Raw genomic sequence first — 26,308 nt, forward strand, 5'->3', positions numbered from 1 at the left:
AGTGAATAAGGGAAGCATATGCCTTAATGTTTACTGTAGAGGATAAGGGAGACTTACATATGTATCTCAAAATGAGAGTATCATATTTTCAAAAAGTACCCTCCCTCAATTTCTGGAAAAGAATTACTATCTATTTTCCAATTTGGTTTGGTTTTGGACAGAGGTAGGCATATCTCTGAAGTGCCAAAGTAAATCCTACTAGGGTACATGAGACCGACGCCTCGAGAAGATCTAAATAGTAAACGAATCATCTCAAGTACACGCGCAACATTATCTCCCCAACACTTCTCCAAAAAAATATCTTGAAACTTGTCATCAAACTCAGTGTATGGAGTAATTGGAGGTAGAGCCGAGAGATAGTCATCTTCCTTCCATAAAACTTACAACTGAACTGATTGTTGACCGCTGAGGTTTTGTATCATGTCATCCAGCATCAACGTCAGAAAAATAGAACACAATAAATATCAAAATTTTAGTGCTTCAAAAGAAAATTTTGAAATGCAGGCCTATTGCGGCACAAAAGCACACATATGTCCAATTATTAACTTCCCATAATGTAGATGTATGCTTTGTGTTAAACATAGCTCGGTTCAACTCACCAAGCGCTGTTGAGAAATACAAGTACTACTACGAAGACCTAAAGAATGTGAAGAATAAGCGAACTACAACGACGACATCATCATTCCTCTTGAGATTAGTAATATTGACTTGAACTGTTTCATTCCTAACGTATCTTTCGAGTCGTGCTATATTGAAAACATAACTGCCAAGATTTATATACTATATATATTATATGATACTCTAGTGATGTGACATGGTCATATTTGTATGATCATAGTATTAGGGAATTAGACTACGTAGTATAACGCTTATCTTTGAACTTCGTAGATACGACATCGACATAATCTTGTATATACTGTTATGATTATGTGAATGGGTTATGGTGAAGATTTCATCCTAGAAAATAATGTTTTACATTCTTTAAAGGAAGTACATTCATGAACTTGTTTTACTACCGACAAGGAAATCGTTAGGCTTATTGTTATAGCTATTCATTGCAATCTTTGGATTACAAATATGTGTGAGATGGTAGAACCGGTCGTAACTTTGTTATGTATCTTGGTATAACTAATCACAATGCCTGACTTATGATTTGGTATGACTAGTTTTTTGTAATTGGTGTAAGCGATCCTAAGCAATCACCATGAGATGGTATGATCGATATTTGTAATTGGTGTGACCGATCCTAGTAATTGGTGTAATCGATCCTAGTAATTGGGGTGGCCGACCACGGTGTATTGTGTAATCGATCCTTGTAATTGGTAACCGATCATGGTAACTTGTGTAGCCAATCCTGGTAACTCGTGTGACCGATCACAAGCAATACCATGGAATGTGTTAGGCGATCCTGGTAACTTGTGTGAACAATCACAAGTATTTTCATATTTAGGTATAACCGATCCTAGTAATTGGTAGAACTGATTGAACCCATGTATGTGATTTGATATTTTATCAATCACATGGTTATCTTGGAATACAGGTCAACCAATTCTAAACTTGTTTGGAAGTGTGGTATAATCGATTCTAAGAATGTAAATCCATGTAAATAAGAATAAGGATTTACAGTGAAAAGATGTCAACATACTTTGAACACGTACATTAACTCTTATCATTTATGTTCAAAGATATTTCTTAATACTCAAGGAGATCTTGTGCCGAAATAAATTGAGAATCTTTTAATTAAGGTTTTTGGTTTTATATGCTTTAATTACCAACAATTAAATGCATATCTCTAGAGAATAAAAATTAGTAATGTGCATTTACTAATTGGAGATTTTGTATTGAGAGACTTCGAAAATTTTGGACAAGCATTTATTGGAATTAGGAAAACCGATTTTCGCATTCATTGCATATCTTGAGAATATTTTCGGTTTTGGAAATTCATTGATGTCCAAACATCCTTGGTATATAAATACCTAAGTTTGCTTTTCTAGCAAACTATCCTAAGAGCCAGGCAAACTTCATTCTTGTTGTTTCTGAAAAAGCGGGGGTCTAACAACCACACCTAATATTTCGTTTGGCAATATGAATAGACAAACTCCAATATACTTTCAAGAGAATCAACTAGACAGTCAGACTCAATCTAGAGAAAAATATATCAAAGAGTTTTATATCTCTATCTCTCAATTCAATCCGCAATCAGCAAATAGGAATTTGCGATCCCGATTGAATATAAGAGAAGTAACTTGAACGGTACCAAAGACCAATGTTCAAGGATCAATTAATTTCCATCAACAACCAAAGGTTGGATTTACCAATTGATATTTTAATTATATAATAAAATTAATGCGGAAAATAAATAACACAAACACCATAATTTTGTTAACGAATAAAAGCGCAAATGCAGAAAAACCCCAGGACCTAGTCCAGCTTTGAACACCACACTGTATTAAGCCGCTACAAACACTAGCCTACTACCAATGAACTTCGGACTGGACTGTAGTTGAAACCTAATCAATCTCACAGTGATTCAAGGTACAATTGCGCTCCTGACGTCTCTGATCCCAATAGGATACTACGCAATTGATTCCCTTAGCTGATCTCACCCACAACCAAAAATTGTTATGACCCAATGTCGAAGACTTGATAAACAAATATGTCTCACACAGAAAAGTCTATTGAAATAGATAAATCTATATCTCACAGAAATACCTACGAGTTTTGTTCCGTATTTTGATAAATCAAGGTGTACATGAACCAATTGATAAACCAGAGTTATATTCCCAAAGAACATCCTAGTATTATCAATCACCTCACAATAATCTTAATCGTATGGTAGTGAAACAAGATATTATGGAATCATAAACGATGAGAAGAAGATGTTTGTGACTACTTTTAATCATACCTATCGGAGATAAATCTCAAGAGAATCTTAGCAAAGATAATACTCAATCACGATAGGAGAAGTAAGATCAGAACACACAACTACAGAGAAAATAGTTGGGTCTGGCTTCACAATCCCAATGAAGTCTTCAAGTCGTTAACCTACAGGGTTTCGTGAAAAACCTAAGGTCAAAGGAGAATCGACTCTAGCTTATACAACTAATATCACACAGGAGGTCTGGGGATTAGGTTTCCCAGTTGCTAGAGTTTTCCTTTATATAGTTTTCAAATCAGGGTTTGCAATCTAAGTTACCTTGGTAACAAAGCATTCAATATTCACCATTAGATGAAAACAAAATTAGATTCAGGCTAATATCTTTCAATCGTTAAATCGAACTTAGCTTGTTATACACAAATGAAATGTACCTTCATTTAGGTTTAAGTAACCGTACCTAAACGTGTAAACCATGTTGGCTCAACCGTAGTTAACCGAGGTTAGCTATATGAACACTCTCATATCAACCTTATTCATCTTAACCATAAATAGTTCAAATGACTCAAATGAAACTAGTTAAAGAGTTGTTCTTTTTAATATTCTCATAGAAGTATACAAGAACACAATTGAAACAAAATCGGTTTGATTCACTCGAATCAATTCATGAACATTATAGCCACGGTTTGCAAAGAATGTATTCTTTAATATATAAATGTATTAGTTCATGTCACAACCGATTTTAGAACTTTAACCACCCAAGTATGCAAACGTGTACGCATACTTAGTAGTCGGTCTGAGTTTGGGTTCGCCAGTATGCGAACGGGTACGCATACTTAGTACACTTCCAAAACCAAACAGAAATTCCCGGACCTATACCTTACGCAAGTATGCGTACCGGTATGTGTACTTGGTACACGAAATTTCACAACTACAAGTACACATACGGGTATGCATACTTTAGTTCCGATCATGGATCATATGCATGCAAGAAAGCACACTATGTTCGAAATCCAATGATGGTTAAGTATTCTAAACTCTATTTCAATCATTGAAACTTTCTTAGAGGATGAAAATAGCCGTTTTCACACACCATTAGCATCAAATATGTAAGATGTTACTCGGCAATTTTCACATGATCATCTTTTGACTTTCGTCAAGAATATAAGATGAACTTGGTTGAGGCGAAAGCTTACCAACACATATTTCAAGAAATATGTAGGCGAGATAGATTCAGCTGAAATCTCAAATGTATATAATCGACAATTATATAGTAATACGACTTTTGTCTCAATATAGGATATGGAGTATAAATAGACTTTCCAAGTGATAGATGAGTTTTAGTCTCCACATACCTTTTGTTGATGAAGTTCCACAAGATCTCCTTAGTAGTTCTCCGTCTTCAATTGATGAACGACGTGAAGTCTAATGCTCAACTACACAATTTATCCTAGTCCGACACATCACTGTAAGTAGACTAGAAATCAAGACTTATAGTTTTGATCACTAACATTGACAAACAAACTTGAGATAGTAACGCTTGCGATTTCGACCGAGCAGTGCTCTAACAGTTTCTGGTGGAGTCGTCTAATCGGAGAGGAAAGTATCTTAATTAGGTGAAATCTGTTATGATCGCTCGTTTAAATACTTTTGTGGGATCAAGAAGCTCTTCGAGTACCGTTGGTGGGAAACTAGATAATTGCAGTGTTATTAGTTTTCGATTGATTTGATTGACTAACGTTTGTTGAAACTTTGATTGCACCTAGTTTGTTTATTTATTGAGAATCGTCTCTTCTGATATAAGATTCACTCAAACTAGATCGAAGTATCGACGAGATCTTTAGAACTGTTTGTAGATCTAAAGACATCTTGTGATAATCCATTGTTAACAGACTCCGTTCTTTGTGTGATTGATCACGAGAGATTCAACTGGTGTTTTGCAGGTTTTTATTGAAGATTAAAGAATATTTGAAGACGCAGTATCGACGGGATCTTTAGAACTATTTGTAGATCTAAAGACATCTTGTGATAATCCATTGTTAACAGACTTCGTTCTGTGTGTGATTGATCACAAGAGATTCAAGTGGTGTTGTACAGGTTTTCATTGAAGATTAAAGAAGATTTGAAGACAAAGAATATTTCTTATTTAGTTCTCCTATCTTTGTGTGTGCACAAACCTTGATCGGCTGGGATCCAACTAGAATCAGATTTATTTGGTTGATTAGTTGCGTGAGATCGGCATCACTTTATAGTTTCTTATTGGAATCTATAATGTTTGATTGTGAATTTAAACTTAACTACTTTTGTAGTTATTGAATAGATTGATCTAACCAGGCAAAGAAGTTTATTAGATTAAACGAAAGAGCCTTTGCATATGACTTGAGATATCTTTATCTTGAAAGAATCAATAAAGTTGTTACCAAACAGATTTATTGTTCTTTTACTGTTTGGAATACGATCCAAAAGAATTGTACCAGTGCGTGACCTTCGAAATCGGAAGCGCAAGGATACTGAAGAAACTAAGTGAACTAGGGGTAGTTGCTTGGTCTCAACTATACGAAGTTTGTGTAGATTTTGTATAGCGGCTTAATTCTGAGAGTATTCAACTTTGGACTAGGTCCCGGGGTTTTTCTGTACTTGTAGTTTTCCTCGTTAACAAAATATTGTTGTGTGATTTACTTTTTTTTTCCGCAATTATATTTGTTTATATAATTTAAAGTAAATTACACAAACGTTAGCTCCGATATACTTGATAGTGATCATATAATGTTTGGATAAGTCTGAACCTATTATTAAGTATCACACTTTGGTAGTTGTATTGTCTTGATCTCGTATCCATAGACAATCACACAGAGTGTGAATACCGACTTGTCGTATTGTCTCGACTCTGTCCATAGACGATCACTTTCGGTAAGAGTACTTATAGGTTGAAAACAAAAGTTTGTGGTGTATTTGGGTACCCTCATCTTTTCACTTTGAGAAAAGAGAGTACGCCAATGTGACTGATACCATCCACCCGAGATAAATGTGATGAGATTATGATATTATGCAACTTTTGTATTATAATCCTCTAAATTATGCAACACTTTAAGTTGCTACAGATCAACCACAGGGACAAACATGACTAATGGACATAAAATCAACATAATTCTAACAATGATGAATTTAGGAGAAAAAAACTGGCATTGGACTAATACTTTGTGACTCTACTGGATACATCAAAGAGCTAGGGGAATACATGCAGATTGCACAACCAGAGAGAGCTGGAGTAGACGTGAGGTTTTAGTGGGCAACATGATGGAGTAAACATTCTATCACTATTAGGAGTGACTTAGAACCTACTTTTTTTTTTTTGAAACTGAAAGAAGAATTTGATTAATTATGAGTGTTTACAAAGGATGTATCCAACCTGTAACTGAGATCAATATTACTAGGAGGAAATGTAAGACAAACACTACTTAATCTTTCTATTCTAGCTAGCTTGGACAAAATGTCAGCTACTTTATTTTTTTCCTTTGGAACATAAGAACAACTCCAAAGGTTAAACACTATAAATAATTATATCTAGTATCATATTATGAATTCACTAGTCGATACTGAAACTCTCATTGTTCACAGCATTTGCAACAAGCTTTGAATCGAGCTCGAACTCCACTCTTCGCAGCTTCATCTCTTTTGCCCATTGAACCGCGTTCCGCATGTTCTGCATTTCAAGAGGATACATTTGGAACCTTGATGTTCACCTGCAAAATTACGAACGATTAGTCCCAGACCACCTGTTTTATTTGTATCAAGAAATGAGCCATCACAATTAATTTTCAGAGAGTTTATATCAGGAGGTATCCAATGAAGATCACGTCTATCTTCATGAGCAGGAGATATAGTCATCACATGGGGTTTATTTTCGAACCGGAAGATTTCTTTTTTTGCAGGTTAGCATGATAGCGTTCGGTGGAGTAGCTTTCCCATTGAAGACTCTATCACAGCGAGCATTCCATAAGCACCAGGCCACAATAGTTATATTACAAAGATGATTTTCTTGTAACTGATTAGTGAAGTACTTCTCAAACATTTCACATATCCAGTGTTGAAAATTATTGATGCCTTAAGTATGAATTCCTAACACCGCAAACCAAACCCCTCTAGAATTTGATAAATTCAACATTCTTGGGTTCACTGGAGTATGTATATTATTCTCCTCAAACATCTTTCTATACGCTGTTTAACGGAAAAAACTCTGTTATTTTCAAACGTCCAAACAATTTTATCTTCATGTTGATGATGAATAGGCTTTTGCCAAATTAGACTTGATGTTGTGGCTTCGAAAAGAGAGATTACCAGATTGTAGTTCCAGGTACCAGTATTAGGTAAGAACAGTTGATGTACATATGTGTATTCCATATGAGAATAAATACCAGCTTTAGAATAAGGTGGACCTGGTAAATCCTGAAAAGGCGAGGGTACCCAAATATACCTCAAGCTAAAACTTTTCCTACCTATAAGTCCTTTCTCCGAAAGTGATTGTCTATGGACAGAGTCGAGACAATACAACTAATCGGTTCACACTTTGTGTGACCGTCTAAGGATACGAGATCGAGACAATACAACAATGAAGTATGTTACTTGATAAAAAGGTTCGGACTTAACCAAACACAATAGGATTCACTTATCAAGTAAATAAGAATTAACGTTTGTGTAATTTACTTTAATTATAATAAAACAATTATAATGCGAAAATATAAAGTAAATGACACAGCAAGATTTTCTTAACGAGGAAATCGCAAATGCAGAAAAACCCCGGACCTTGTCCAGAATTGAATACTCTCAGGATTAAGCCGCTACACTAAATTACACCTAACTTCGTTTAGTTGAGACAAACAACTAAACCTATAGTTCACCTAGTTCCGTCTGTATTCCCACGCCTCCAACTTATAAATAAGTCACGTACTTGGAACAGTTCCTTTGGTTCGTATTCCAAACAGTAAATGAACAACAAATTTGTTTGGTATCAACTCTCTTCAACCAAGTGATATGAGTCGGAAAAAGGCTCTTCCGTTATCTTAACATAAACTCCTTCGTCAGATCCTTAGAACTATTAATTACCGAAGTAATCGTTTAAGATTAAGCCAAACAACACTCTTAATCCAAAGAATTGTGTTGATGCCGATCTACTCAATTAATCAATCCAATCTATCACAAGGATAAACCGATTATTAATTGGATCCTCTTTTACCAAAACAAGTATTGTGCACACCAAAGATTATAAATCCAAGTCAGATCTTCAATATCTTTTTTGTCTTCAAATCTTGTTAAATCTTCAATAAAAACCTGCACACAATAACTTGAATCTCTTGTGATCAATCACGCACAGAGTGGAGTCTGTTAACAATGGATTATCACGAGACCGTCTTTAGTACTAACAACATCCTAAAGATCCCTGTCGAAACTCTGAACTAGTTTGAGTGAATCTTATATCAGAAGAGAAGATTCTCAAGCATAAACAAACTAGGTGCAATTAGATTTCAACCACCGTTAGTCAATCAAATCAATCGAAAACAAAAGATAAACCGCAATTATCTAGTTTCCCACTTTTTAAGTTCTCTTTCACACTTACAACCTTGAAACCGATTTTCCACACTTCCAAACAAGTTTAGAATTGGTTCATCTGACTTTCTAGAACTATGCGATTGGTCAAACAAACATTCAATCACAATCATGGGTTTAACGGTTCTACCAAAACAAGTTTCGGTTCTACCTTCCATGTGAGTATTGTGCATAGTCACACTAGCTTTCCGAAATTCGGTTGACCAGGTACTAGGATCGGTTCCCCACATACACTAGTGGAAAATGGGTGTTTTACCACCCACATCAGAGACCCTCAATGACGGTAGCCGGACCGCTGACCACAAACAGCGGTCTCTCATTTAAAAATATTCAGAATCCCCTAAAAACCGTCTCTGAATATTTACTATTTTATCCTCATTCAGGGACCCATTCCGCTACCCATGATTAGTGACGTATCTGTTGTTAGATGAACGGCTGAGAAACGTTTGAGATATGAGCCATTGATATATATGAATGAACGGCTCGATCTGGAAGTAGAGACTTCGTTATTATCGATGCATTTGTCTGTACTCATCTCAATCTCTTTATCTTCCATTATCTTTATTCTCTCATACATCTCACATCGGAACTCCTCTTCATTTCCATCACTTCTTTTTTCCATCTCCGTAAGTGTGAACGTTAATTTTCTCTCGATCGACCTCCATCATCTTCTTCTTCTACACCGGATCCAGATCCGGAAGGTGAAATAGAAGTCAATACCCTGAAACAAATAATCGATTTCAGTGATTAAATCCTTCTTACGATTCATTGGGGTAATCATCTATGACTCAATTTTATCCATCATTTTCAATTACAAAAATTAATTTTTATTATTAGGGTTAGGGTGAATTTTCAAGGTCTTGATTTTCCTGGTATTAGTTTGGATTGAAGTGTTCTTTGATTTCTTCGATCTATTCAGAGCTAGCTTTGATTTCTTCGACCTATTTAGAACTAGCTTTTCATATTTTTTTTTAAAGGTTTTCAGTTTTTGCTTCCCGTTCTTCAATCTGAGAAGATTTAAATTCTTAGATTTCAATCCTTGAGTTAGATTGATTCATAACTATATTGTATTACATAAGTACATGATTATTAATTCCTCATGTTAATAATTGTTAGATTGATTCATGACTCTTGGATTTAACCCCATCATAGTTTGGTATTGATTTCATGATTCTCATGGTGTGTCTTTAGTTAACAATGTTCTCTTGATTTTAGGATTCTAAGATTTGTTTGTGTTTGATGTTGTTGTTGTTTGTATGTAGGTGGGTTTATGTTTTTGAGTAATGGGTTTTCCTAATTTTTAGGTAAGGTATAGAATCATCCTCATTACCCACCTTAAAAGGAAATATTTAATATGCCATGAAAGTTATTTGTTTATTTGTTCATATTTTTCTGGATTTCCGTCAATCCTTCAAGAAATTTCCCAACTTGCAGTTTAAGCATTTTCTTGGGACATTGGTGGGGAAGCCATCAAATTGGGAAGTTATACATAGGGTGAATCACTAAAAACTAAAAAGTGCGTGCGCACATTAAGCATGATGCGTTCTAAAAATTCTTAAGTTTTAGAGATGAGGTTCCTCATGTGGTAGTTTGTCATTGGCCATGTAATAAACTTGCAATCAAAATTTAGTGTTGATGAACATTTTCTCCATGATTTGCTTATGAAGATGCTAGAAATTGAACATCCAGGTGCTTAGGTAAGATCGATACATTAGGAGTGTGTATATTTTTTATTATTTGGGGTTGTTTCGAAGGATTAATGTGACTTTTAGTTCGAGGTATATGCAAATGGTACCACTAAATGTTGATTGTAGTGTCCCTTCAGTTTATCGTACATTTATTAAGGAAGCTCCTTATGTCAGCGAGGTATAATTACAGGCTTTAGGAAGTGGCTATTCTGCATAGAGGTGGTTTGGCTGAAGCTCTCATGGTGGACCACACAGCTCAACGAGAAGATGAGTGTAACAGAAAGCAAGGTAGTGTACGGTTACAGAGGGTGGAGATTCACAGAGGTAGTCGGAGGGTTCATGGTATCTTTCTATTTCAGGAAGCATTGAAGATCTCCATCTAAGGGAATAGGTGTGTATTGTGTTTTGCTGTATTGTGTTTCTGATGATCATAACATCAGGGTTATGTTAGTGATTAATCACATCTCTGAGTGTTTTTACTGGAAACAACTCGAGCTTCAGTATCAACATGAGTACATCATCATCAGTACTAGCATTGGCTTGACAGAAAACCCCATGGTCAATTTCTCTGGAGTTGTAGGAACACCCCTTCTTGATCTTGGTACTGATCTTTCTTACGACACTGCATCCGGTAACCTCACCAAATGCAATGTTGGAGTGAGCTTCGCAAATGCTGACCTGATTGTTGTTGTCACTTTGTGAGTATTTTCTTTTGAGCTCTTTCATATGGATGACCGACTCTTTGTTTTTAGTTGAGTGTTTTTTTTTTTTTGATTGCCAGGCTCCTTGTTTTCTTTTGTCGATGTGTTTTTTTTTTCAATGCTTCTTACTGCCACATTGACAGTCCCTTGACCTATACAGATGTTGGTTCCAAGCTTGCCCATAGTTTCAGTACAAATGAGAACACCTTGACCATCGGTACCCGGAAAGCTTTGGACCCATTGACTTCTGTCAAGGCTAGGATCAACAACCATGGTAAGGCAAGCGCTCTTATCCAGCACAAGTGGATGCCAAAGTCCCTCTTCATCCTCTTAATTAACCAACCGACGGTGAATTAGAGTAGCTGATAATCTTATACTAAGTTTTTATCAACCAATTTAGTCTTTGTTATAAAGAAGCTCAGATAATAATACTGGTTTCTTGTATGATTGTTTTACATTTTACACATGTGTTTTATTGTCACATTTAAGAACTGAAAATGTGATGCTTAATATCTAATTTCTACAGTGAATTCTTCAGGTATGATCAGAGGTGCAGTTGGGTCAACCGTCTATTAAAATCTTTAGAAGTCGCACTGGTTCTCGTTTTCCTTTCTAGGTATTCATATTTCCCTAAAGCTAACTAGGCTCAAACTTTATTCTCAAACTTTACGTTCAAATGATGGAATTCAATTTAGACGGTTGGATTATATATTTTAGAATTAAGAAGTGCATAATTTCACCCATGTAGTAACATGCATGTTCCCTTGTTATTCTTTCAATTTATTTGCTTCTTAATAGTCTTATATATGTCCTTTTTGTTTAAACATTAAGCCTCCACCCACAGTTAGTATAATCAAGTGTCGGCCATTTTTAGGCATTGGGCGTTTATTCTTTTAGCCTACTGCACTTATGTGTACAATAATTATTGTGTAGTTGATGCTTACTTGAACATTTGATTGAGGTATGGTCGTACTATTGTTAAAACAGGATGTTTTAAATTTGTCTTCGGAACTGGCAATAGTGGTAACAGGAACTAAATTTATACCTAACTTATCTTCTAATTTTTTAGTCCCTGATCTTGTAGAACAACTCAAACTGGTGTCCCTAATTAACTTTTTGCGTACAAATGCATGATTTGGTTCTTTTGGCTTGATAAGTTCTCTAATTGTTAGTACCATTACATTTTCTTTCATTTATTTCTTTAATTGATAAAGACCATAAAGTGGAGGCATAAACAATGGTTTTGTTTGTATGATTAATATCCATAACATATCAGTTAGATGCATAAGTATAATTTTTGGTGTTTTTTTCTTGTTGTCTCTTCCCTTGGTGTTTACCATCCAATTTCTTGACTAATCAATATATCATCTGCTGTAGGCATGGTATTAAATCTAATTTGAAGGAAGTGATCATACCCATCACTTATTTACTGGTAAGTCATACTCATCCTATCTAATTTCTTTGGCTATGCACATTTATGTCCCTTTATTTCTTCTATTTTTCAGAATCATAACTTACTTTTGCTACAGATACACCATTATGAGGTATCTGCTCAGTTGGGGAGTTGGGAATTTTAACATTTTGTTGTTTAATCAATTGTCTATTAGTTAATCATGTTGTTTAATCTTAGAACTTACTAGCTAGCTCGAACATATGTATTGCTCTGAACTCAGGATTTCAATCCTTTTTTGTAATTTTAAACCCAATGGATAAAATGAATGAATGCTGAATTTTCAGTTTGAGTTTGAATTTGAGTTTAAGTTTCGGTTTCATTTGAATTTAGTTTGATTTCCATTTGACTTGACTTGACTTTGATACAGTCAGATTATTTCAGATTTAGCCATTCAGACATTTCAGCAAATCTGAATCTATTATTTTTTTGTATATTATAATTTAAATCTGAGACCCACGGCTAAGGGTCTGTACACCATTACCCTTAAAATCGGTCGTTGTTTTGAGACCCACGGCTAAGGGTCGTACAAAACAGCTACGCTTTATCAGTGCCCCCAACAGAGACGGTTAAAACCGATCGTATAACTCGTATATATGACTTGTTCTGACGGTCGCGGAACTTCTGTTTTCCACTAGTGATATATATGGTATCTAACTTATATCTGTTGCACATGTCCATAGGATCGGTTCCCCTTTCTGCTATAAACCTTGCTGCACCCCATACAAGGATCGGTTCCCCTTTGTGATGTACCGCACCTCTTACTAGGATCGGTTCCCCTTTCCCATATTTGGTCAGACATAAAATCACAAACCCGATCGTACCATCTCAGGTGATTACTTAAGATCGGTTTCACTAATAAAAGTCATACCAATACATAAGTCAGGTCTTTGTGAATAGTTCTACCAAGAACACAAACAAGTTGAGAGCGGTTATACTCAATCACACATATTGGTTGTTCATAAGATATGCAATGAATAACAAAACCAATAACACCTGTCAATTTTCTTTTCGGTTCACAAACAAGTTTATGAACTTACTTCCTTAGAACACATGTAAAACATTGTTCCTTAGGATGAAATCCTTACCTCATACCCATACATAATCACAATAGCATTCAAATGATTATGGTGATGTCTTATCTACAAAGTTTAATGGTTAAGCAATAAACCTCGTATTGTATTCCCTAATACTATGTCTATCTAGAGTTCAAATATGCTTCGCAGTTTTGTTTTCAATATGCACGACTTGAAAGATACGTTAGGGAATGAAACAGTTCAAGTCAAATATCACTAACCTCAAGTGGAAGGATGATTGTTGTCGTTGTACCTCCTTCTTCTTCACCTCTTCAAGACTTCACAATACTTGTAATATCTCATAACCTAATACTTTCAAGCTAACCTATACGAAGTTGACTCTAGTACATAATCAAGTGACTCTTAACATGAGTTTTAACTCACTAAAATATGACATCCAAACTTAACATACCAATGCTTGGCGGGTTCAACCGAGCCATGTTCTAACAATCTCCCCCTTTGTCAATTTTAGTGACAAAACTCTTACATCATATGGATAAACAAATTACAAAAATTCATTACACATACGCTTGATTCTCGAATTCAACAACACAATAAACTGCTTACATTCAATCCTTGAAAATTCCATTGTTGACATTATAATAACAAAGCAAATACATCCTCTAAGGAAGATAGGTAGATATTCAATCCGCACGTCTTTGTTATGCCAATTTATATGACATGTTACTCCCCCTTAGTCTGTGCTTTCACTCTTTCGTTAGATAAATATTCAAGCACCAATGTTCTTTTCCTTAGCGATACCAATCAATGACAGTATCACTTGTTTACTCCATATATTTATCCCCCTTTTTGTCACAAAATGACAAAGAAACGAAAAAATAAAGGACAACACGAAAAGAATCTTACAAGTCTCAAAATAGACTTGCAACCTGTAGAGTAGGCACTAGGGTTCCACACATCATGTTCTGATAACCAATATCAAAAACGAAACTACAAGTAGTTTTATTTTGATATTTTATCAAGGAAACAATTGTCCGAAACAATGTTTCCAATTTAGTTTAGAAAAACAAAAACAACTAAGCACCTTAGTCCCTTTTCTAAACCGATTGTTCAAAAAAAACCGCTTAATTCGATAAGACCAAAATAAATATAACTCTATTTTCTTCATCAGGTTCTAATTATCCATAAACTTAGACCTTTCAATTTTAAACAAGACAAGTACTAAGTTAGTTAACTAGCATTTCTTGTTAAGGCATTCTATTAGACTTGAATAACCTAAACCTCACTTCGATAAGTCTAACTAAGATCAGAATTAACTTAGTTTCTCTTATCCGGAATCGAATTGGACTAAACAACTCATCCCGTACTCCTTTTATTTCGTTAAGCCATAAATAATTCATACAAACCAACATAAATCAACTTGCATAATTATTAACCTCAACCGGAAGCAATTGAAACAACATAGACATTAAAAGCACCGCAATTGCACCGAAATTTTGTAAGCCTAAACAATTGATACCACACAATAAAGCAAGATAACAATAGTTTTTCTTAACCGTAACCAATTGAATCACACACATCCACACACATATCATGTAATAAACATGAATTGAACCGAAATTTTGTTAAGAAAAATCAATAAATATATATAATATAAACTCAGGCTTTTCTTAAACAGGAAAATAATTAACTAACAAGATTTTTACCTCAAATTTGGCATCCACTTCTCCAATATGATTGCATCTTCGTCCAGGGAGAATTGATATCGAAATATCATTATGTTGTCATCCTTATGCAAAACAAAAGAATAAAAACAACCAACATTTACCAGAGAAATGTTGAAAATCGGTTTTAACAATTGCAAGCATAAGTTGAAAACCGTCTAAACACATATGCTTTTATGCTAAACCAAAATCGATTCAACATATTGTGATTTTTTCACATATTGTTTCTACCAGAACCCCTCATGATTCTTTGATAAATCCTACCAACATGGGCTAGGACTTAATCCTGCTAAATCTAAAAGTCACCCAAACCACAAGGGTTCACAATATATGAGATCGAATATTAAGGTAGTAAAACCGAAATCAAACATCTCATAAATCACTTTGCAATACATCATAAATGTTCAACATAAAATCAAGTATTGCAATTACCTCAATATTGTAGCAAAACTGAATTATCAAAGCAACAAAAAAAGAATGAGGTCATTCTGAGTTCAGACGAAGAAGTTATAGGCAAAACAATTTTACACTTCTCCCTCACCATGACATGGTACTAGGATCGGTTCCCTCACCATGACATGGTACTAGGATCGGTTCCCTCATCATGACAGGGTACTAGGATCTGTTCCCAAGAGTTACTTGTGACAGATCACCACACTAAACTGTTTTCGACGTAACTTTTGCATATGATGTCCGAATTCAGTGATTTTTGGCTCGTTTTAACCGTAAAAACAAGAGCTACACATATATGATCAGTAGATATCAGCATTGTAAACTCATAATTACCGTTACTATCAAAACCTCAAATATAGATAGATAAAGTATGAGTATAGAAGAAAAGAAATCTCCTAAAGATGTTAATTAGTCATATGAAAACCGAGAGATCATGTGCTTAGTTTCATGTGCTTCCTCACCTTTCAAAAAATTGAGCACCAAGGTGAATATGCACATTCTAACACAATTAGGTTGTGTTGAGTTGATCCTTGTCTTTTTCGTCACGAGTGACTAAGACAGAATCATCATTCTTGACCTCTTGCTTGGTTTGTTTTCTCTTGTTCCATATCTTGTTTTTCTTCTTTGACTTGTGATGAAGAGTGTCATTATCACAACCTTTACTAGTACAACAGATTTCAGACATAATGTCTTTCTTTAGCCTTTCAAGAAGACTCTTGTAATTATTGTCACCAACAATTAATAGCTGAGAGTCATTCTTGTGACTAACTTTTGGTCCAATCTTGGCTATAGAGGACTTTGAGACCCATTTAGAGTTGGGTTTTGCGGGAGCAGCCTTCTCCTTCATACCATTAGGGTCATTTTCCTTTTGAGTATTTTGTGAAACACCCTTTCTCCAATTTGGAACATCATATCTTGTCATTGTATTTACAAAGTTATCTCTCTTTTTATATTCGGGTCTTTTATGAGATGACCTTGTCGAGTGATATGCAAAATTTGAACTATCATTATAATAATTCTTTTTCCTAAACTTAGGACAATAACGATATGAGTTCTTATGAGGAGATAGTCAATTCGCTTGATACAAAAGAAAGTGCATCTTGCATCTTACGAACTTTGCATCCCCATTGCAAGTGTCCTTTATTACCATAATAATAACAATGCTTAGTATAAATATACGAAGTATGAGTTTTGATGTTACCTTTTTGTGGATCCTCTTGCATTGGAGCTCGACGAGTTTTCTTCTTCTTATTTTCTTTGTTTAACGTTGTTGCATTCTTGACATTAGCAGAAATGCCTTCTTTAATTACTGCTGGTTGAACACTATTCTTAGACTTGACAGACTTCTCTTCTTTACAAGAAATATGAGCATCTTTGTCATCAGTGGAAGCCTCTGATTGAGAAGAATTTGTAGCTTTAACAAATTTTACCTCTTTGCTAATATTTGAAGCATCTATTCCCTTATAGCCCAATCCTCGTGTATCAAGATGATTTCTACTTGCTTCTAACATTGAGGTTAACTTGTTTGAGCTTTCATTGGATTTTTTCAGTTCCAAATTTTCTTCTTCCAACATCTTGATTTTATCAAGAGCACCGGCTAGATCAGCCTCAAGGCGTTTTTCTCGTGAGAGATATACACCTTCTTTCTCTTCAAAACTCTTTTGTTGAGAGTTAATCCTTGCATCAGATTCAACAAGTTTCTCTTCCAACAAGTGAATTTTTTCAAGAGCAACATCACGTTCTTTCTATAACAGTTTTGTTTGAGAGAGACTAGCACTGCCTTTTTGTACTTGTCGAGAATTAAACATTGCTTCCGATTCAGCACGTTTCTTTTCCGATAAAAACAGTTCTCTTCGAAGATTTTCACATTCTAATTTCGTAGAATTTAGATCGTTTGTACGATCTTTAAGAAGATAATCACTGTCTTGTAACCAATATAATATCCTTGGAAAACCTTCTTCAATTTCTTGTTCTCACGACAAAGAGGAGTTATAAAACCAAGAAAATCCGAAGTTCTCAGCTTTTCATTTTTCAAAGGTTCCGGCAGTTTAGAGTATTCTGAGATATCCTCTTCTACTTCTTGTTCAAAATCTGATTCATCATCATCGGAAATTTCATCTAACCCTTCTTGTAGACGTATTTTCCAGTCGTCATCGATTTCTACATTATTAACAAGATTAACTTGTCTCGCAGAATCTCTAGAGATGATTTCTTCAGATATTTGATCGTATATCTCATCATCAAGTGTTAATTCAGAACTCTTGATGTCTTGCTTTACGTCAACTGAATCATTCATTAGATTCAATTCTTATAGGTTGGATCGCACCAAACACAGATTGTTAGATATTTTCGTGATTGCCTGCTCTGATACCAATTGAAAAGGCGAGGGTACCCAAATATACCTCAAGCTAAAAAATTTCCTACCTATAAGTCCTTTCTCCGAAAGTGATTGTCTATGAACAGAGGCGAGACAATACAACTAATCGATTCACACTTCGTGTGATCGTCTATGGATACGAGATCGAGACAATACAACAACGAAGTATGTTACTTGATAAAAAGGTTCGGACTTAACCAAACACAATATGATTCACTTATCAAGTAAATAGGAATTAACGTTTGTGTAATTTACTTTAATTATAATACAAAAACAATTATAATGCGGAAATAAAGTAAAGCACACACACCAGAATTTTGTTAACGAGAAAACCGCAAATGTAGAAAAACCCCGTGACCTTGTCCAGAATTGAATACTCTCAGGATTAAGCCGCTACACAAAATTACACATAACTTCATATAGTTGATACCAAGCAACTAAACCTATAGTTCACCTAGTTCATTCTGTATTCCCACGCCTCCAACTTATAAATAAGTCACGTACTTGGAACAATTCCTTTGGTTCGTATTCCAAATAGTAAAGGAACAACAAATCTGTTTGGTATCAACTCTCTTCAACCAAGTGATATGATTCTGACAAAGGATCTTCCGTTTATCTTAACATAAACTCCTTCGTCAGGTCCTTAGATCTATCTTATGTTCAATTACCAAAGTAATCGTTTAAGATTAAGACAACAACACTCTTAATCCAAAGAATTGTGTTGATGCTGATCTACTAAAATTAATCAATCCAATCTATCAAAAGGATAAACCGATTATTAATTGGATCCTCTTTTACCGAAACAAGTATTGTGCACACCAAAGATTGTAAACCCAAGTTAGATCTTCAATATCTTCTTTGTCTTTAAATATTCTTAAATCTTCAATAAAAACCTGCACACAATCACTTGAATCTCCTGTGATCAATCACGCACAGAGCGGAGTCTGTTAACAATGGATTATCACGAGATCGTCTTTAGAATTAATAATAGTCTAAAGATCCCTGTCAAAACTCCGAACAAATTTGACTGAATCTTATATCAGAAGAGAAGATTCTCAAGCATAAACAAACTATACGATTGACCAAACAAACATTCAATCACAATCATGGGTTTAACGGTTCTACCAAAACAAGTTTCGGTTCTACCTTCCATGTGAATACCGTGCACAATCACACTAGCTTTTCAAAATTCGGTTGACTAGGTACTAGGATCGGTTCCCCACATATATATGGTATCTAACTTATATGTGTTGCACATGTCCATAAGATAGGTTCCCCTTTTCCTAAAAACGTGTTGCACATGTCCATTGGATCGGTTCCCCTTTCTGCTATAAACCTTGTTGCACCCCATACAAGGATCAGTTCCCCTTTGTGATGTACCACACCTCTTACTAGGATCGGTTCCCCTTTCCCATATTTGGTCAGACATAAAATCACAAATCCGATCGTACCATATCAGGTGATTACTTAAGATCGGTTTCACTAATAAAAGTCATACAAATACATAAGTCAGGCCTTTGTGAATAGTTCTACCAAGAACACAAACAAGTTGGGAGCGGGTATACTCAATCACACATATCGGTTGTTCATAAGATATGCAATGAATAACAAAACCAATAACACCTGTCAATTTTCTTTTCGGTTCACAAACAAGTTTATGAACTTACTTCCTTAGAACACATGTAAAACATTGTTCCTTAGGATGAAATCCTCACCTCATACTCATACATAATCACAATAGCATTCAAATGATTATGGTGATGTCTTATCTACAAAGTTTCATGGTTAAGCAATAAACCTCGTATTATATTCCTTGATACTATGTCTATCTAGAGTTCAAATATGATTCGCAGTTTTGTTTTAAATATGCACGACTTGAAAGATACGTTAGGGAATGAAATAGTTCAAGTCAAATATCACTAACCTCAAGTGGAAGGATGATGTTGTCGTTTTAGCTCCTTGCTTCTTCACCTCTTCAAGACTTCGCAATACTTGTAATGTCTCATATCCTAATACTTTCAAGCTAACCTATACGAAGTTGACTCTAGTACATAATCAAGCGACTCTTAACATGAGTTTTAATTCACTAAAATATGACAACCAAACTTGACATACCAACGCTTGGTGGGTTCAACCGAGCCATGCTCTAACAAATCCATTAACCATTTTTGCTTCCAAATCATGATCTTCTTACCATTTCCCAGGCTCCAACAACTGTATTTTTTGAATAAAACCCATTTCGCTGTGAATATTTCTCCAAGACCATGTGGAATTCCCATTTTCCTGCGCATTAAAGATATCTCCATCCTTGTAATATTTTTCCTTGAGTGATTTTGCACACACTGAACCGTCGTCTGTACATAATTTCCTCGCACTTTTAGATAACAAAGCTCTATTAAACAAGGATAAATCTTTGAATCCCAAACCTCCCTCCTCCTTTGGCTTATTGACATTTGACCATGAAATATGATGTTTGCCTCTGTTTGTTTTCTTATTTCTCCAATACTTTTGCTGCAAAGAGTTTACTTTACCTATTGTCTCATATGGTAATTTGAAGATTATCATATCATGAACGGGTATGGTATTAGTGATATTCATGATCATTACAGAACGACCTGATTCAGATATATTCGATCCACTCCATCTTGTTAATCTTGTCTCCATATTTTCAGCAAGTGTTGAGAAGGGAATTTTTTTATTTCTACCCACAAAAATTGGAAACCCTAAATACTTCTCTTGCTTGATATCTAGTTGTCTTACCTGAAGTAATCCACTGATAAGTCGGCCTTGATGTCGCAGAACATTTCTACTGAATAAGACTGCCGACTTATGGAAATTTATTAGTTGACCTGAGCATGAACTGAAAGCTTCAATGAGTTTGAGTAGTTTGTTAACTTGCACTTTATTAGCCTTATAAAAAAGAATACAATCATCAGCGAAGAGGAGGTGATTTATCTTTGGTGCATACCTTGATATTTTCATACCTGTGAGCTGGTTGGTTTGTTCACAATGATTAAGTTGTCTCGAGAAAGCTTCCATCGCAAGAATAAATAGATAAGGGGAGATAGGGTCCCGTTGTCTAATTCCTCTTGTCGGCTTAAATTTTTTTGAAGGTGTCCCAGTGATTGTAATCTGAACTTGAGTTGTACTTATGCATTGGTGAATTAAGTGGCAGAGTTTATTACAGAAACCAAACTTCTTCAGCACTTCTGTAAGAAAAACCCATTCCAACCTGTCGAACGCCTTGGACATGTCCATTTTTAAGGCTAGAAAACCACCTCTCCCCATTTTTCTCTTCATTGCTTTAACTAACTCTTGAACCATGCAGATGTTTTCATAGATCAATCTGCCAGGAACATACGCCGACTACATTGGAGATATTATTTTGTTCATGTGCTTCTTCAACCTAAGAGCAATTATTTTGGAATCAACTTGTAGACGGTGTTGCAAAGAGCAATTGGCCTGAAATCCTCTGGCTTATGCGCTGAGTTTGTTTTCGGAATTAGAGTAACCCTAGTGTGATTGAGTTTCTTGAGTAGAAAACCAGAATCGAAGAAGTACTGAACCACTTTGCAAACGTCTTCCTTAACCACTTGCCATTGTGTTTGATAAAATCCCGGAGGAAATCCATCCGGCCCTGAAGATGTCCACGGTTCCATTGACATCAAATATGAATGGATATCTTGTTCATTTGGGATGGAAATAAGTAGATCATTGTCTTCACTTGAAATACATGTGGGGATGTGGTGCAGAAAAGTCTGATTGTCAGCAGGTGAGGACGTGGAACTGATGCTTTCAAAGTGACTTACAAGAGATTCAATGGAGTTTCTATCTTGACACCATGAGCCATCTGGATCCTGTAAAGAATCTATCTTGTTTCTGATTCTTCTTTGATTTGCTCTTATATGGAAGTACTTCGAATTCCTATCCATTTCATTGTAGAAATGGTCTCTTGACTTTTGCCTGTTGGAGCTGGTTTGAATTTCATTTAACATATCTATTTCTTGTTCAACCTTCATTGCTTCTGCCGTGTTGTTTCCATTTGTATCACTAGCTTTCAATTGAGATAATTTTTGTTGAAGAGAAGAGATTCTAGATTGGATATGACCAAAATTATTCTTGCTCTATTTCGAAAGACTGTGTCTAGTATTTGCTAACTTGTCAGAAAAACAAATGTTGCAGAGCCAAAGACATTAGATTTCCAAGCATTTAAAATTTCATCTTTACAAGAGTCATTGCTTAACCAGTGTTCAAAGAACTTCCAGTTCCTTCCCTAAATAGATGCATTAGAGTAAAAAGATAATAAAATTGGGGAGTGATCCGAACCCATTTGAGCTAGATGATCTAACTTAGCGTCAGGGTAAGCAATGATCCATTCACTATTTGTTAAAGCTCTATCTAACCTTGATTTAATCCTTCCAGTGTCGTGACTATTGCTAGTCCATGTGTATGGGTTTCCGCTAAAACCCATGGCTTGAAGGTCTGAATCTCTTATGTACTGTAGGACTTCTAAAGGAGCATGAGAAGTATTAGTATTTCTTTCAGACACATCTAGAGTGATGTTCAGATAGCCTATAAGAACCCAAGGGATATGGACTGTAGTACTAAGATCTTTAATGTACTTCCATTTGCTAGGTTATTCATTAATATACGAGGTTCCATAAAGGCAGGAAAGAAACCACTCTCCTTTGGCAGGATCGTTGTTGATAATTGCATGTATCATTTTACTAGAGGAGTGGAGAATATCTAGTGAAAAACCATCTTTCCAGAGTAAGATAAGACCACCTGCTTGACCTATGCTATGAACATAACATTTATTAAGGAGATTTAGGAATCTAGTTGATCCGAGAATACGATCATCATTTATCTTTGTTTCCGAGATGAAGATGATGTCAGGGGAATGAATTTTGTTTAAATTGAAAATATGATCCCTAGTATTTTTACCTAAAAAACCATGACATTTCCAACTCAAGAGCTTCGTGCTTAAAACTATGTGTAAACAAAGAAACTTGATACTCAAGTTAGGTTCATGCAGAGTTACGTAGGAAAAATTAATTGATAATAAAGAGCAAGCAGAAAACCGATGAAGTAAAGGAAAAAAGCACCGCGAGATGACTGAATTATGTAAATAAACTTTTTGATCAGAGAAAATGAGTCTTACCGGATTAATATGTGTCTCCTTCATCTCATGAGGATTCTCCTTTGTTTCTGCAACCCCTTCTTCCACAGATCATGTTCCATTTCATCAGCATCAGTCGATGGTTCCTATTTTCAGTATTATTTTCCATGACTTCTTGGTTTTGAGTATCAGTATCTTTGGAAATCAGTCTGGTTCATTTAAGGTTTCTTGACTCTTCTATAATCTCCTCATATTCTTTTTCATTCAGCTTTCTTTGACTAGCTTCAGCTATTCTTTGAATCAACAGATCTATATCTTCAATGATTTCTACACCATATGTAGTGGCTAGTTCATGGATATATGCGATGTATTCCTCTTGTGTGAATATCCGTATCATAAGATCGTCAGCAACATTAAGGCACTTATCATCATTATGATCTACTGTATAACATTTTGGGCAAAGATTATGAGGTTGTCTTTCCCAATGAAAGCGAACCCAAGTGACTCCTCCTGAAGTTGTGTTCCACCATCCTCCTCTATGAAGAGGTTTAGAGATGTCTATTTTGATTCTAGCTGAGATAATACTTCCAAATTTGATTTTGCAATCTTCTGGATCAGTCCAAATCTTTGTTCCCAGCTCTATTATTGCTTCATCAGTTACTTCTCTTGAGTGGTGATCAGGTAAAATGTTTTGGAACTGAACAGTCCAAACTTAATGAGTAAAGATTAGATCTTTCAACTCAATTGCCGGATCATATTTCTGAACATTCAGGTGACATTTTTTGACATTCCAAGGACCTTTGGTTAACACAGAATTCATAGCTTCCTCAGTATGAAATTTGAACAAGAAGATATTTTTATCTAAAGCTCTGACCTATTTGGCTCTGTATCTATTCCATATTAACTTGACTTCTTTTATTACCACATCTGCCTCTATAGAATCTTTGGAACAAAGTTTCCGTATAAGAGTTTTGCTCTACTCATCAACTGCCTTCACAATGGTTGTCTTGGTTCCAGTAGCCCTTCTCATTTGCCTGGCGCAAATGTCTCTTATGTTAGTTAGCATTATGCATCTTGGAAGTGAGTGTTGTAACTTGGGTGTTTGAGGTGGAAGCCATTTTTACTAGGGAGAGATTTGGGTTCTGTAGGATTTTTGTCTTGGTATTATGGGATGAAAAATAATTGGTTTATAAAGATCTCTTTGCCAACAGATGTAACCAAAATTAGTTATCCACGAATATTGAAAATCCGCTATGTTTGGACATAGTGTATTCGTATCATTAACACTATGATATATGGTATTAATTGAGTTCATAGTCAACTCACAAAATTGCGCTGGACAATTAAATATGATTAGGGTATGATGATGAAATTTCGGCTGATTTTTAGTAGCATTGACGTTACGGAGAGCTAAGGTAGGAAAGTTTGGAATTTCAAATTTTTACTGGTTGAGTGGGTTGGCTCGCAAAACTTTGATACATACGTTTTTAATCCATCGTGTTACTAATGGTTCGCCATACTGGTGAATACTTTGATGAAACTTTTGGAATTGGTTGAAATCTCCACTGGAGTTGAAGGAGAAAGCAACATACAAAGGTCCAATACTGGATGCTCCTCACGATTTGATGAAGTAAAGAGACCCTGTAAGGATTAGCAACACATCAAAACAAGCTTCATGAACGAGAAAAATAAGAAGAAATAAAAGAATGAGAAATACAAAGTTTCGTAATCTAATGAGAGAAATCTATAAACCATGAAAAGACTTTTTGGTCTCTTTCTTAATCTAATACATCAAAACAAGCTTCATGAACGAGAAAAATAAGAAGAAATAAAAGAATGAGAAACATAAAATTTCTTAATCTAATGGGAGAAATCAATAAACCATTACTAAGATTTTAAAATTTCTTAATCAGATATTCGACTACTATTACTACAACCCAATATCAACAACAACATTTCTTGCATTAATCAGGACAAACCAAGAAGAAAGCGAGAGAAAAACCCTCTTTGTTTTTTCTTCTCTTTTAAGAATGCACCTGGTGGTAGAACAACATATTGCAGCACTTATGAAGAACCTAGAACCTTAAATTTATACTCTCTTGTTGCTGATAGGAAAGTACGACACTACAAAAGAGTAAAGATACAAGAATCGTATAACAGAAGGCAATATAATTTCGAAAAACATAAATTTAAGGTTCTAGCTTTTAGTCTTTTTTTGAGAATAATATGAGCAGCCGAAATCTCTGTTTTTTGTAACAAATATGCTATAATGCATAATTGGAAAGGAGATACCTTAAGGAAAATTCTAGATTACCTATACATTAAAACTTGGAACGAATATGTAACAACATGCCGAAACTCCCATTATGAAATTTATGCTCACTTATTTTCAATATATTGAGGGAAACTGCTGTTACCGTTTCCCTAGAAAAAAAAAATGTAAATATTAGAAGGGGAATGAAAACAAAAATATTATAAATAGCATTTTTTTAAATGCAATATCAAAAGGGGCATTCAGAGAATCGAACTCGGGACCTCTCGCACCCAAAGCGAGAATCATACCACTAGACCAAATGCCCATATGTTAGCTAAAATACGACAAAAAGTATAAATCCTTTGTTGAACTGAAAGTTCAGTCCCACCACTGCGCATACCTCCGTAGTCAAGGCATAGGCATCATGATAGAAGTTCAGTTCCAAAAATGGTTACTTTGAAAATGCAAAACGGCTTGAATTAAAATTTGCAATGGATATTGCTTATTTTTTAATGAACCGATAATTTGTTACTCTAGCTACCCCAAATGCAGAAAACAGAATGTACGCGCAGAAAAAGTTTACGACTATGTCCACATTCTGTCAATCTTTTGAAAGTGATCGTGATAGTTATTAGGGGTTTTCAAAACTGTAAACGTACCGAAGAGGAATGGGATTGGATATAAAGTATAAAGATTAGACCAGAGAGAGTCCAACCACGGAGAATCTTGTTAGGAAAAAACAAACAAAAAACAATGGAGAAGTGGGGCATCGATCCCCATACCTCTCGCATGCTAAGCGAGCGCTCTACCATCTGAGCTACATCCCTTTGTTGTTGTGGTTGTTGTTCTTTTTTTCTTGGCAGTTTACCATGCAAGAATAGACTTCACTTGATCAAAATGAAAATTGACGTTGGACACTCCTGCTTCATATATCGAAACTCTTAAAAGACGAGAGAGAGAAGAAGAAGTTCCTGGGGAAGATATGAGCGCACAACATCTGTCCAAGAGGAATCATACTGTCATGAA

At 35.3% G+C, this 26,308-nt stretch overlaps 1 protein-coding gene and 1 non-coding gene across 2 annotated transcripts; one reads left to right on the top strand and one right to left on the bottom strand.

Moving 5' to 3' along the window:
- The first annotated feature begins 10,406 nt into the window (after nt 1-10,406).
- Nucleotides 10,407-11,225, top strand: LOC113333884 (mitochondrial outer membrane protein porin of 34 kDa-like). The gene is made up of 3 exons (XM_026580250.1): nt 10,407-10,509; nt 10,619-10,865; nt 10,949-11,225. The coding sequence occupies exons 1-3, from the start codon at nt 10,407-10,409 to the stop codon at nt 11,223-11,225; spliced, it is 627 nt and encodes a 208-aa protein (XP_026436035.1).
- Nucleotides 11,226-25,535: 14,310 nt separating this feature from the next.
- TRNAP-UGG lies at nt 25,536-25,607 on the bottom strand. The gene has a single exon. It is a non-coding gene; the product is annotated as a tRNA-Pro (tRNA).
- Between the last annotated feature and the right edge of the window lie 701 nt (nt 25,608-26,308).

This window comes from Papaver somniferum, unplaced genomic scaffold (assembly GCF_003573695.1).
Source record: "Papaver somniferum cultivar HN1 unplaced genomic scaffold, ASM357369v1 unplaced-scaffold_135, whole genome shotgun sequence".
In the NCBI taxonomy this organism is placed as follows: domain Eukaryota; kingdom Viridiplantae; phylum Streptophyta; class Magnoliopsida; order Ranunculales; family Papaveraceae; genus Papaver; species Papaver somniferum.